The sequence below is a fragment of the Tyto alba genome, unplaced genomic scaffold, assembly GCF_018691265.1.
Source record: "Tyto alba isolate M040663 unplaced genomic scaffold, T.alba_DEE_v4.0 Super-Scaffold_9, whole genome shotgun sequence".
In the NCBI taxonomy this organism is placed as follows: Eukaryota; Metazoa; Chordata; class Aves; order Strigiformes; family Tytonidae; genus Tyto; species Tyto alba.
This window is the reverse complement of record NW_024881330.1, coordinates 24,287,832-24,302,616: the sequence shown is the minus strand read 5'-3', so window position 1 is coordinate 24,302,616 and position 14,785 is coordinate 24,287,832. Positions and strand designations below refer to the sequence as shown.

Here is a 14,785-nt window from a genome sequence, read left to right as displayed (position 1 = left end):
CAGTTCTGGTTTGAGACTAGAGGAAAAAAGCCATAAAACTTGCATTTCCTCAGTAACTTAAATACTGACCTGTAGCAGCTGTGTTGCTGTAGCTCTTTGTTCAGGATTTTTCACTAAGCATTTCTTCACAAAATCTGTGAAATCATCAGACCAGAGCTCTGGCTTCCGAAAGGTTGGAGGGGGATTTGTAGGAATCATAAAAATAGCCTAGATAAAAATCAAGTAACAATAGCAAGTTTAAACAAAACACATCATGACAGCACTGAAGCCAAGTAAATAAATTACTTTATCCACCTTTCTTATCAGGCTAAGAATCTGGAACACAAATTTTAAGTAAGCTAGGATTTCCACTCAGATCGAGATTCAGGAAGTAAATCCATGTGCTACTAATGTAGCTACTTCACATTAGATTTTCTCTTTTTAAATTGTACCCCATTGAGCACATCATTCCTTATTTTATTTATTGCTGTTTATCAATCTCAAGGGATGATTTTGTTCTTTCAGAAATTCTTAGCAGAAATGACAGCACTGCTTGTTTAAACAGACACATATAAAGTTGCTGTGAAAAGCCAAGTTCACCTTCTCAACTGCATTTAGTTTTACAGGAGAATGACTTAAATTTGGTAGGATTACTACTTCCTTCTGCATTCATAATTCTTCAGATGTAGTTTTAAGACTTGCTTTTCCTAATAAGATTTAGAAACATATGCTAAAAGACCTAAACTAACACAAAAATATGACAAAAATAAAATAATCAAGTAACTTGTCTACTACCAGTGAGAATTTGCTTAAAATTGAAAAGGCAACACTTTACCTATATAACAGAAATTTCACGCTGTTGAGAACCACATGCAGACAAGATTTTTCAGCAAGGAAAAAAAGATTCGTGCTATATTAAAAAATTTTTGTCCTACTTAAGATTACATATATTGTGCTATGTTCTTTATGATTTTTTCCAGGTTTTCTTCTATATATAGGGAAGCAAATTGTAGAGGGGGGAAAACAAAGAAAAGTATAATTCTGAGAGACTACTGTAAAGTAACGTGAAACTTTGAACTTCTGTATGCAATATCTCAAATGCATTCAGTATCACTGCTTATGATTTATACATGATAGCAATACACTAGTCAGAGCTAGGTCTATTGACAGAAATAATAAGCTATTATTTTCTTCTAAAACCAGGTTCAATTCAACCACATTTTCCAAAGTGAAAGGGAGTAGAAGTTGTTAATTAGCTTTTCTACAAGCATAGGCAGAAATACATTCTCAGAAAAGGGAAAAGAAGTGAAATGAGAGATGATGTACACTGTTAACATAGTAGAGGCACCAGAAGCTTCAGCCTGTGTTTGAAAGAGGGAGAGAAGGGAGAGGGAACTTCCTGAGATTTTATCCATAATTTCTTAAGAAGTCTGACTGGCCTTGAAAGTTAGTTTAACTTGTTCAAACCCTCACTCTAAAATTCTTCTCATACACTGAAGAAAAGCAGAATCCATGCAAAATGATGCAAAACCGGTTTACTATAATTTTAATGAAAAATTATTTCAGTACTGAGTAGTTTGCTTTAACTCAAATACTTAAACATTTACAAAACTCATTTCATTATCAGCCTAATACAAGAATTACAAGAAAACACCTGAGGATTTTGTTTAATAAAGATGTGTGCTACAATAGATTTATATTTCCAGTGGGCAGATGTGCCAAACTACCATATGAACTCAGAGAGGAAATGTGGCACTTTATTACCCTCTAATTATGTAAGCCTTACCTACTTCTCTTGCGATACAAGATTAATTGTCAGTACAAGTGAAGCGCTTCTGGTATAAAGCAGTGGCTAACAAATTCAGCTGTTTCTGTCCTTGAAAGTAATGATCTCTTCTGAACTTTGAACTGATGACTTTTAATCTTATCTTTAGGTACTCTTAACAGCTAGGTCTGCAGTAGCTATTGAAAACATGCAGCTGTAACAGAAGACTAGCAACTTCTGTTTATATGGTGTCAAAATGTATACCTCCTCTTTGATAATAAACATTGACCTATATCTCCACAGGTAAGCAAAGCTTAGTTTCAGAGTCCTACGTAGCTCCAGTGTTCTGGGAAAACTCTTTGCTTTTGCCAACTATTTTCATCAACTACACAGCAGTTAAGAACCACAGCAAAGAAGTGACTTCTTTATAATTCACAAAGGACAATGAGAAGAAAGAGGGAATTCATGAATCACTCTTTTATGGCAGGCAGTAAAAGTCACAAAAGGATATATTCAAGAGCTAGAGTTAGGGTCCTAAATCCACATTTATGCTTTGTATGTTTGTTGAAATTACCTACTTCAGAAACATGTATATTTATTTAATGCTTAAACTGTAGGGGTTTTAAAAATCTTGCTATGTAACATAAGCTACGTTAGCTGAAAAAATATTTTAGATGCATTTTTGTAATACAAGAGAACATATAGAAACTACTTATTCCAAACGTTTAGTCCAGATTGTTAATTATACCATGCACTTGCTAGCATGTACCTTTCCCCGCAGCTCTCAGAACTCACTTTCATTAACTAGCTTGAAATGCTGGTTTTCAATTCCATCTTCCCCCTCTACTTCCTCATTTTGGCTTGCATATTTCTCTGCATAAAAGTTAAGCTCCCTCCCTCTTTCAAAATAGTCTATGATTTAGCTTCCAACTACTTCTGTTTCCTTCCAAGAAGCCTGCAAAGCAATCACTGGAGAATTATAAAGCTAATCCTAAATCTCCATGAATAAAAACAAAACACTTATCTGACAGGAACTTACTCCTCATTTTTGCCTCCATTTCTTGTCAAATACATCTCTTCTAAGAGAACTCTGTCCTATTTTAAAACAAAGCTAAGCTGTTTCAGCCACTCTGTTCCACGGGTGCTGAGGGAAGCAGGAAACCTAAGAGACTTGTTTTCTTCATGCTCCTTAATTCTTACTTTGTATTTCTTCAGTCCCTGTGTTCTCCCAAACTATTACTTGTAGCAACTTTTTGCCTCCACTCCACTTGTAATTTTCTGTAGAAGTTTCCCACAGCTATTGGTATTAGTTCAGATCTCACAGTAGGGCTTATGGCAATGCTCATACAGCATTAGGCAACTGTTGCTTAAAAGAAAACACAAATATAAGCTACCATCCATCCAATTACATGGACTGAACTGGCAGTAACAACTGCAGGAAACATTAGGAGGAAGAGGTGGCAAGCTCTGGCATATTGTGTAAGAGCTGGGGCTAATTCTTATCTCTCTCCCACCTTCAACATCACCTTCCACATTTCCTTACATATCTGAGACAGACTGGCAAGTCTTACTCAAGCAACACATCAAATATACAGCCAAGGTGTTAGATCGTATGATTCGGTCTTCAGTTTTAACCATTCAATCATCCTTTAAAAAAAAAAAAATCTCCAAACCGCAGAACTCAGGCTTGAGGTACCATGGCACCTTAATCAGTGTTGTCTTCATCTGTCTGTAACAGAGTCCATTTCAAATTTGTCCTGAGCTGGCCCTTCCACCTCTGAACCTTGAGCCCAACTCTACATTGAATCATCTTTCATACATTGCTCTGAGACAAGTCCTACACCCTGCAGTGAAACCAGAATCCAAGGCAGATTACAGCATATAGGTGACAAAAGATGGGGGGAAGATGCATCATCCAGGGCAGCTTTCAGTGGCCACTTCTTAATTGGGCACTGCACAGTCTAACACAGCTTCTACCATAACTGTTGCCTGTAAGTACTTACCTCCCAATAACCAGCACTTACAGTTAAACTGAATACTGGTCTGAGGACCAGGTCTTAAATGAGAGCAGAACTGCGCAAGTCAGCACACGATTTTCTTTTTATTATTCTTAAAGAGCCTAGCATTTTAAATGAAGTCCAGGTCGAATACATTTTTTTTTCACAAACATTTTTATGGACAATTTTATTGGCGTGAAAATGTAATTATGGTGATGATGATGAATTAGGAAACGCCAAAGGAAAAATGAGACCCTCATATACTGCATTTGGAATTTCCTAATCAGAAAATCCTTGCAGCTCATTCTTCCTGTCAGTCAGGGTAATACATCTGTATTTCACACAGCCCACGAACACATTAAATGATCAACAGTAATTCAGTAGAGGTACTATGTCTTTTGGGTTTTAGCTCCTTGAATAACTTATCTTTATTGCTTAGTTGAAATAAGTGACTTCTAATAAATAGCAAGAAATCAAAAGTATAACTTTTACTGTTATTATTTGCCCAGCATCATGAATGCTACTGAAGGAGACAGCAAAGATTTTTATATGCAGGTGATTTTATAAATTTTCATGCTGTGAAGCTCCATTGCTAAAATCTACAGAAAGAAACTTTTTTATAAAGAGGGTAAGGATACAAGTCATCCACAGGCAGTTTGTGACTCCACAGTTTTTGGCACCACAATTACACTACTTATATTATCAAACTACTGCAGAAAGCAAACTCCAACATATATTTAAACTCAGCAACGCATTTTAGAGTACAAAACTCTATTTAAGGCTGAGGGAGTTAAAGATTGAATACTGTAACATCTTCTTAACTTTAGAAACAAAGAATCAGATGAATGACACATTTTTCTCTTTTTTGGGATACAGTCACAAGACTTCCCTCCCTTCTTGAATAGCCTTCAAAAAGGCTATTGAAACACCACTATTTATTCAATTATGCAATTCAACACCTGTCCAAAAGTGAAACACCAGCATGGACAAGAACGATGAGATACTAGCAGATTGTGCTTTGGTTTTGCTTTGCAGAACATTTTTTTGTTTGTTTTGGTGTTGCTTTTTTAAAATTCGGAACTAGGATATTGTTACAACAAAGCTTTTTGCAAAACTTCGTAACAGTGAAAAACAAAGTTACTGAATACAAGGAAGCCTGTTGATGATCTGCTTCAGTGTAGATAATAAATTTGTTAAAAGCACACTAAAAATCACTAGCTTCCTCCTCCCATCTGCAAACACGAAACTTCATGAAGATCTTTTAGTGTGCTCACACTTTTTGTGCAGAATTACAAGCAGGTCTGGTTCCATCAGACATTTATCTGATACCTGATCCTAGGAGATTCTCAATATCCCTCGAGTTTGATAAAAACCCTAAAACGTGAATGTGGCATTCAAAGTGTTTGAAAAGCTTTATTATTTTTCAGTGTGAAATATTACTTCTGTTGAAGCAGACAATACTAATTTTTACTCTTTCTTTTTGGAATGAAAAATAGTGGCTTCTCATACCCATGTCCACTCATCCAATTATATATTCCTTGGGGGGGGGGGGGGGGGGGGGGGAGAGGGTGGGATGGGGGGGGTGTGGAGGTGGGGTGGGGTGGTAAATGCTGCTCTTCACTAATCTCAGTGACAAGAGCAACATGAACTATAGAGATTAAGAAAGAACCACTCAAATCAAAACTGTGCATCCAGCGGCCCATGCAGTCCTAGTTTCATTTTCACTGCCTGTCTCATACCTCACACACTTTTAACAGAGAAGTGGCTTGAAGAAACACACTAAAACAGAGTATTCATTTCAATTTTGCACAAGACAAACTGAAGAATGTACCCTGAATTAAAGACTACAGAAATGCAAAAGTTGTTAAAAAAAAATTGATCCTCTTAATTTACCACTTTTCTGAAACTGTGTGTCATAAAAAGCATTTACTGAAGATATGTTCAGTGAATAAATACTCCAGACTGATCTAGCCACCCAATAGATAACTGCCATATCTTAGCTAACACACATTTTTGGTTTAAGCTAAAATATTGAAAAAGCTGTTACCAATTCAAAGGAAAAAAAAAAATGTTCATTCAAGTTACTTATTTTTCAGCTGACTTTAATAATGAATTATCAAAAGAAAAGTGTTTGAAAATGCCATCAGGGGGTGGGAGGGTTGGGATGGGGAAGAAACAGAAAAAAAACAAACCAAACACACAAACAACAACAAAGCAGCAATTACATTACTCTGAAAGCTACATCATCAAAACAGAAAGAGTTTTCTCCTTTCACAAATTTGAAAAACTGATAGTATCAAATATTAAAAAACACCTACTCCTAGCCTTAACATTGCATTTCCAACATTAAGCAAAAACTTAGATTCCTATGACTGTTCAACTAAAATGGCACTTCCTTCACTGCGAGTTAGCAATGACTGTTCATCCAGCCGAGCAGTAAGAACAAGAATGCCGCGTTGTTACACCCACCTGCCTCACAAGCTCCCAGCAAAGCACAGCTAGAATTATCAACACAGGCCTAAACGCAGGAAGGGGTAAGTGAAAATTTAGTCCAGAGAACTTCTGGACAAACAATGATTGATACTAAATTTTTCATCCCAATGAAGGGAAATACATGTGACGTTTAACATACAATTCTGTCATGCTCACCTCGATAGTTCTTTAGTAGTGACCCTTGATTAAATCACATACACAATGCTACATACAGTAAAAATTACATTCAAAATATTTTAGGATAAAATGACAGACACCTTACATATTAAAAGTATTTAAAAAAATAAAATAAAACACCAGAATGGAGGGTTGGGGACAGAAAGCAATCCACAACTGTTACCAGTGGTTTAACATCTATTCACTGTCACAAGCTTCCCTCTGGAATGATGACCTTTGCTGTTCAAAGCAAAGTATGATTCGCTTAAGATGTAAAGTAATAAAGTAATAAACACAGAGAAAAAATAAATAATGGAAAGAATAATCACATGATTAACAGCAAAGATGGGTTACTGAAAGATAAGCCATTTATATTGACCTGTATATTTATTATTGCTAGTAAGTTCATAACATTTTGACAGCGTTACAATAGGTCAAGAATGTAAAGATACCAATCTCAAACATTTTGCAACAGTAAGCACAATTGTAAATCTACTGAAAATAACCAACCCTTGCCTTGTTAGCACCGTCACGCAACAGAACTGTGCCTCAAGATTCACCTCTGAACTTACTCTTTCTACTAAAGGTGGGAGTTGAACTCAATGATACTTATGAGTCCCTTCCAACTTGAGATAGTCTATGATTCTATAGTACTTCCTTTAAAAAAAATTGCTTTAAATTTCGAAAGAATATTACAGATCATTTGTTCTGTGACAACAGCTTCAAGAAGTCGGCATTCTAAGGCTGCAAGTTCATTCAGTTTGGGATTTTTTTTACTGGTTCTAAACAAGCTCACTTATACAAGTGATTTTTAAATCCCATCACATATCATAACTTTAAAGTTCTACCACATCCCAAAACAAATTGCACTGCTATATTTAAAAGGCAGAATTTATTGCACTGTTGGCTGTTATCCGATTAGCAAGACAAAGAGTAAGTTCCCCCTGCTAACTCATCTAAAAGGATTGTGTCATCTGCATATGTCTGTTCATTATCAAACCCTTTTTCCAGATGAGTAATAAAAATATTTATTACCACCAATCTTCTCACAGAAATATCACCTCAGCATGCTGTCCTACTGCCAGTTAATTTACCAATTTATCCAGGATGGTTTGTTTTGTTTTGTTTCATTTTTGAAAGTTTCTTGTCGTCTCAGAAGTCATCACTTGTACTATTCAAAGAGATCTGGAAGCAACTCAGCAAATGACTTGATGGAGTTGTATGCAAAGAAACAACTTCGTTTATCTGCAGTGGCCTTTTTTTGTTTGCTTATTTCTTCTTCTTCTCCCTTCAAGTCCAGCAGACCTATGAATATTTCTCCACGCTTTCTTCCAACATATTTAAATAATTTCCTATGATTTGCAGAACTCTTCATGGCTTTCACCTACAGTTTTTTTGACTATTATCTTGTCCCAACTTTCCATCTTCTACTTTAAAATTGAATAGTTTTTCTATCCAATTCAGTAGGGCTATTTCAACTTCCTGAACCCAACTCTTCAGCACAAAATATTCTGGAATTTTGCAGTTCAACTGAATATTGTCCTCCCGTTTCCTTTTTGTTTAGAGACGTAACATTCAAGCTGTGCTTGCATCTACAAGGTTACGAATTCATTGATGTCAATGAAGATACAAAAGAAGAAACAGCCAGCAATCTGATCCTCAAAATTCTCCCCTCCTTCAATCTAGACAGCAAGTTTTTCAAGGGTAGTAAATGTCTTTTGAAAGTCTTTAGAAATGAAAAATAAAGCACAGAAATATGGAAATATCTGCAATCCTGTTAAGGTTTTTAACTGTTCCTTGGCTTCGGTGCGGGTTTGTTGCTGCTTAGGGGGGTTTTTGGAGTGGGAGGGGGAGGGTGTTTTAGATAAGTGAAATTACACAATTCTTAAAGCAAAGGAATTCACTGAAAACAAAATTAATTTCAGGCTACTCAGGACTTTGTGCTTAAACTATCCAAGACAACTAAAGGTTTTGATTTATAACTACAAGTCTCCACATTTTTAGTGTCCAGGGACAAAAAAAAACCAACCAAACAAACAAAAAACTCCAGATGACTAAAAAAATCCAAATACTACCAGAAAACAAGACAATGAAAGTCAGCAAGTCGTACAAATACACGCAAGAGTTTCAAACACCTGAAATGAACTACAGCAATCAGACACCATCCAGGACAGTATTTCCAACAATTTCACTCATGAAAAGGAAAAACTGAATAAGCCACGAATTCATGACCGTTGTTCTGAAAAGTACTCTCAATCTCAGTATTGGGTGAGCAAGATATATTTAATCAGGAGGAGAAAGAAGGGTGCACATGTGTAGATACATGTGGGCTTTGTAAGATTTTTTTTTTTTTTTTTGAGGGAGCGAAGAGTTTGGAGGGGAGGTGTTTAAGGTAGAAAAACAGAAATAGATATTAATCTGTCTCGAGACTGAAAGCAGTATCTGATCTAATTCAATTTTTACTTGACACAGACTTTGAAAATAAGTTATTTTTAAACATAGCTGTCTAGGAGAAAATTTCCTTTTGATAGTGACAGGCAACACCCCCTCTTTGTGAGGAAATCACAATAACAGAGAGTTGGGGCCACTTCAGACTATTAGCCAATTTGAGGTTCTATCACAACCCTCAGGGAATGTCACCACCATTTAAGAACCTCTCAGACCAAGTTACACATTATGGCTGATCTTTGCACAAGAGCCAGGCAACTCACTGCCTAAAGGATATTTCCCAGCCACGGAAGTGGCCAGGAATCAAAAGAGGGAGAAGGTGTCTTCATGAATATTGGTACTTCTCTCATATAGAAGCATCCTGCTACCACTTAAATCCCCCCTTTCACAGGATCTGAGAGATCTAGAACATAAGAATCTTGAACCTGAACAACTTTTTCTTTTTCCAGCACTGAACTTGAACACCTAATTTCTTATCAGTTACAAAATAAGGAAACAAGTCTGAAAGTGCACACTACATGACTGACTCCAGGGAATACTTTTTTGATTAAGTCTTCTTTCAAAATAGTTTCTTTTACTCCTGATTCAGTACTATCTAGGAAATTCATAGGCATAATGCCTACAAGGTTCCAATTCTGTTACCCAGACTAAGAAACTTGCTTTCCCTCCAAGAAAATTCCAATGATATAGCTTACTTTAATAATACAATCTTTTCTCTTCTTCCCACAGTATTTTCTGCAGTTTCTAAGTAAATGACTCAGTGATTACCTCCAGAAATATATTACCATTTACTGAGACATGAAGTGGAAAAACTGCTTTTGCAATTATTTTTCCTAAGAAGAATCAAGGAGGGAGTAACTTATATTTGTGAGAAAAAGCTGTAGTAAACTCGTTGGACATTAAATATAAAATCTCTGTCTTAACCACACACAGTAGTAATGACAGAAGGCATTCAAGAAATATGCATTAGTTCTTCTTTACTGAGGATATGTTAGACCTCCAGCAGCAGTGTTGCGTTCTGTTTTAGGCATCGCACTTTCAGATATGGGAACCAACTGAAGGCAGTTCAAAAGAGAGCAACTATAATGCTTAGATATTTAAAAAACACAATCTGCAAGGAAAGATTGAGTGAATTAGGATTGCTTAGGCTAAAGAGGAGGTGACTATAGTGAGAAACACAGTAACAGCTTCCAACACGTTAAATGACACTTCAAAGGGGGAGAAAATATTCTTTTTTTCAAGTCTACAAAGAACTACAAAGCAGCTAATGAGTTTAAATTTCAACAAAGAATATCCAGGTTACAAAGTAGGAAAGTTTCCAATAAGCTACCTGAGAAGTTCCACAGGCCGCGATGCAGACACTGGCAGTGAGAGGCATCACAAAGTAAAATCTAGACATTTGAATGACCAAAGGAAAAGAGAAGTATAACCAAGGCATAGTATTACTTACACATTGATGCTAGACTTACATTTTAAAAAATAACACAATGAAGTGAATAATACAACTACAACATCATAATTAAAATCTAAATATGCCACTGGAACTGGTATTTCAGTTCTTCATGGCACTTTGTTAATGTGACAAGTGTAACTATTGTTCTCTGAAACAGAAAGAAAAAAATATGAACTACATAGTGGCATTAAAAAGTAATTCTACCAAATTACAGAGGTAAAACAATATACCAAATTTTGGACAAGCTGGGTAGATCAAAAATAAATTATTTTTATGAAATGGTATTGTATTCTGAAACTGGATTTGGTAATGATTGGTCATGATTTAATAACTGGCACAACATGCACTCTGATGAAGATTCTTCCAGAAGGAAAAATGTTCCAAAGAGAAAACATACAGACAAAATTCAAATGTCAATTATTGTTTTTTAAAAGAAGACAGTAAAAAGGTAAAATGAACTGTGAGCCAGAGTTGGCTCCCCATATCTTCAGTTTTATTTATCAAACTAAAAAATCTCTCCAACTTTCTCTTTTCCTGTATAAGACCAGAACTATGAGATGTTCTGTTTGTATTACAATTACACTAATTCAATGCAGGTCACTTGCTTTTTACTGAGTCCAGATGACATTTAGTAAGCTAAACATGGGCCAATTAGCTTTTTTTTTAAAAAAAAGGGGAGGCTGATTGCCGCTGGGTAGGTCATACAGTGGCTACAAAACACAATTCCTTGAATTACATTTTGACTAACATCAAACATAGAACTGAAGCTAAAAACTACCTTTTTTTTCCTGCACGCCTTCTAGATTTCTCACAATGAAATGTACTCATTTAAAAGCCATCTCTTTCCCACCCTGAGGTGATAGATATGAACAGACTCACCAGAAGTTTTTGTTGTTTCCTCTTTCTCCATTCAATTTTTAAAAAAGCCCCACATTTTTAATATTCTAAGAAGTACAAACAATGTAATTTCCACTTTATTTTTAATATCCCCAGTGGCTAACTAACCTTTTCAAGCCTGCTCATTTGAACTTGCTATAGTAAAAAAGAAAAACATAGCATTGGAAAGCTACTGAACACTAAAAATAATAATGGTCTAAGCCTCTTCTATTTCTGAAATAACATTTGTATTCTTAAATCAACCTGAACTTCCATGTAATTAGCCATACAATAACCTTTACTGATAACGCAGAGAAACTAGTTCCAGAGGGGTACGAAAATCCTCAAGCTTATCTCCAAGAAGCAAATAAACAATATGTCTTTGTTCATGTCTTAGTAGTGATCATGGGCTGAATCTTTTCTGACAAAAACACTAGCTATAAAATTATAATTAAAATCTATGCTACTAAAGTTACATCAGGTTAGACTCAGTGTAATTGACTGCAAATCTGTCCATGGTATTTTTTCTAACCATGTCTGCATTCGGCATCTTTTTTTTTTCAGAAATTTTCCACCTCCCAAACAGTAGTATCAATTAATAAAGTAAAATGTAATATGTATTATAAAATAGTAGCCCAGTTAATTGTTTATTCTTTAAATTATGCAGGTTAGTTATTATTTGTATCATCTCAAGGTTTTGCATCCATCTCTACTTCCCCCCAACAAGATCTGCTCAGCTTTTATCAAACTCCACCCAATACAGGAAACAGGAGCATAACACAACATGATGCTAATGGCATCTAACGCTAATTAAATGTCCTCTAGACTTGGTCATCATCTTCTAAATATTGTACACCCTAGAGGAAATACACAAAAGTCATGCAGGTAAACTATTTAGTTGGTATCATTCTACAGGATCAAAGACATAGAAAAAGATTTTCTTCATGTAATTAAGAAAAAAGCTCATAACATAACATGTAACATTATGAGGCCAGAAAGATATATAGACACTGCAATAAAAGATCCTTAATGGTGTGAATTGGCCTTGCATCTAAATTTCTTTGCTTAAACCAAGTTTTAAAAAAAACCTGAAGGGAGAATATATTAAATAAAAATAATAACAAGCATCTATCAATATTCCCAATTTATTTAACATGGAACATTTTTTTGCAATGTTGACAGAATTGCATAGGTTTTTGGTTCTGACATGTGATCTGTGTTGCATTGCCCCAAACACTTACTTATTAATCACACTTTCTAAATTTTTGTTAGGGTCTGGTTTAAGCTACTGCATTTTGTTCCGTTCAAAGACATGTGTCATAGCTCCCCTACAATGATTGACACAGCAAAGGAAAAAAATCATCAAAAGAAAAGCCCTGTTACTGTAGGTACACACAGAAATAACATTCCTTCACAAACAGTTTAGGAACAAAAATTTACAGCCTACATTACTGGAAAAATTACAGTTTAGTAATGTGGCTGTTGCAATCACTCAAGTATGCAAACAATATAGCAACGGTTGAAGTAGTGACTAGAAATGATGATATCATATAAATGGGCCATATCATATCCTTAATTCCTAGCAGCTTGTCCCCAGTTTATAAAAAAAGACCTCAAGGCAGAAGGAGGGAAGGAATTTTGAATGCAAAGGTTCTTCAAGACATGTCAGACATATACAGTTACATGTAAATGGCCTTTCCTCTCTCCTTCAACAGATGTTAGCGTTCATACTGCTGGCTCTTCTAGCAACATGGTAACTGTTCACTTAGTAAACTACATAGTTCACATGAAAAGCATCTCAAAGAGCACCTTATCAAGACTCATCTCATCTGAACAGCCTCCAAATGGCACAGTACATTACAGCACAGGTATGGAACTACCAAGTGAAGGCTTTGCAGATCTGAGAAAAGCACACTTTAAAAATGCTGAAGGTCTCACCTCTCTCTCTCGCTCTAATTGTATGTATTCATTCCACTCAAGCAGCTTCACAGAAATTCCTCTATCCAACATGATGGCCTGCAGCTTGAGATAATAGTATCTAAAGAGCTCCCTATATCAGAGACAATAGAGGCAAGAGATATTCATAAGAAAATAGAAAAATAAAGCATGCCTGACATCTGTAATGTTAGCTGAGGGATGCATTCAATTTTGAAAAAAAAGCATCAGCTTGTTAGTTACCCAACATAAGAAAATAATAACCTAATCCCAATAAAAATCTGCACAAAGAGTCACAAAATTAATTGAAATGCACCATTCCTCTGCAGATCCAAGGTCAACAAAAAAGAAGAAGAATCTATTAAAAGGTGCAGATGGAAGCAAATGACTACAGACTCAAAAGAATTTCTGAGGGATATCACAGAGTCACAGAATGGTTGAGACTGGAAGGGACCTCTGCAAGTCATGTTGTCCAACTCCCTTGCTCAAGCAGGGCCACCTAGAGGTAGATGTCCAGGACCATGTCCAGACAGCTTCTGAATACCTCACGTATGCTCCAGCATACTTCCTAGCTGAAGAGGGCTCCTAGCACTCAAATGCAGCAGGACTGGAGAAAAACACTGTCTTGTGGAATCCAATAAAGGAAGAAGCAACACAAAATCCTAAAGACGTGGAACAGGGAGAATTGTTACTTTCTGTGCATTTTCAAGGCAAAAAGATCCCCTTTGGAAGTCCCCCATCTCAAAGGATAAGTCTTGAAACATTGTCCCAGATCCAAAATTTTCTGAAAACTGTCAGAAACTGTTCCTGAGAAATATTACATTACTGTATATTCCCAGGGTGAAAAGATAAATATTGAGAATAATGAACAAACAGCTTTAAAGGAATTTGAACTTCCCCTGACTTCCTGCATCCTTCCTTTGTCAGTGCTCCTCAGGAGACTGACTCTCATCTGGGAGAAAGTGATCCATCTTAGGAGATTGCTCATCTTGGTCATATGTGTATATAATGTCCTCAGGCCACAGAGGAGCTCTTGTGTCTAAAGTTTCTGATGTGAATGAGAGGTGGATGATAGTGTCACGGTCTTGTTAGAACAGGATGAAGACTGAAGCTATACCAGGCAACCCGAGTCTCAGAGACATTGTCAAAGTCGGTTATGAGCTAGTACAGCATGGATGCAAGTTACAGACATACAGTCCATTCATCCAGATCAAATCAATATGCTAATATAAAACAGGGGTATCATAAAGTTTTTCATTAGGAGTGCCATGACTGTACCTACAAACTTTACAACTCAATTAGTCCTTGAATTTTTCTGGAACAGAGTTTCCTCTATCACTGTATATAGACCTGATGTCTTCCCTCTGCAATCCTACACATTTAGCCTAACACCAGGTTGAAAAGTGTGCCTAGATCTATTTCAAATCAGAAATGAGAGCAACTGAATTGGAAAACAGCAAGAGCGGGAAAGCTGCTGAAGACTACTGGCTCAGACTTCAGGTAGAAAAAGGTTGGGCACTCTGCCTGAAGTCATGGCACTCAGCCTGAAAGCACCAAGTGCAAGTGATAAAGCAAGGGTTTCTCTAGAACAGACATCAAGAGCAGAAAGCACAGAGGGTGATATCTTGATTATTCCTCCTGCATTTTCTCTTGGCTCCTTACAAGGAGCTACATGGGATGATG

The 14,785-nt window shown here is 36.2% G+C and overlaps 1 protein-coding gene across 2 annotated transcripts in view; it reads right to left on the bottom strand.

Moving 5' to 3' along the window:
* Positions 1-14,785, bottom strand: part of STK3 (serine/threonine kinase 3) — a 134,431-nt gene that overhangs the window by 71,742 nt on the left and 47,904 nt on the right. For both annotated transcript variants that reach the window (XM_042786077.1, XM_042786076.1), the window contains exon 7: positions 70-207. In XM_042786077.1, coding sequence (XP_042642011.1) covers positions 70-207 — 138 coding nt within the window. The remainder of the gene's footprint in view (positions 1-69; positions 208-14,785) is intronic.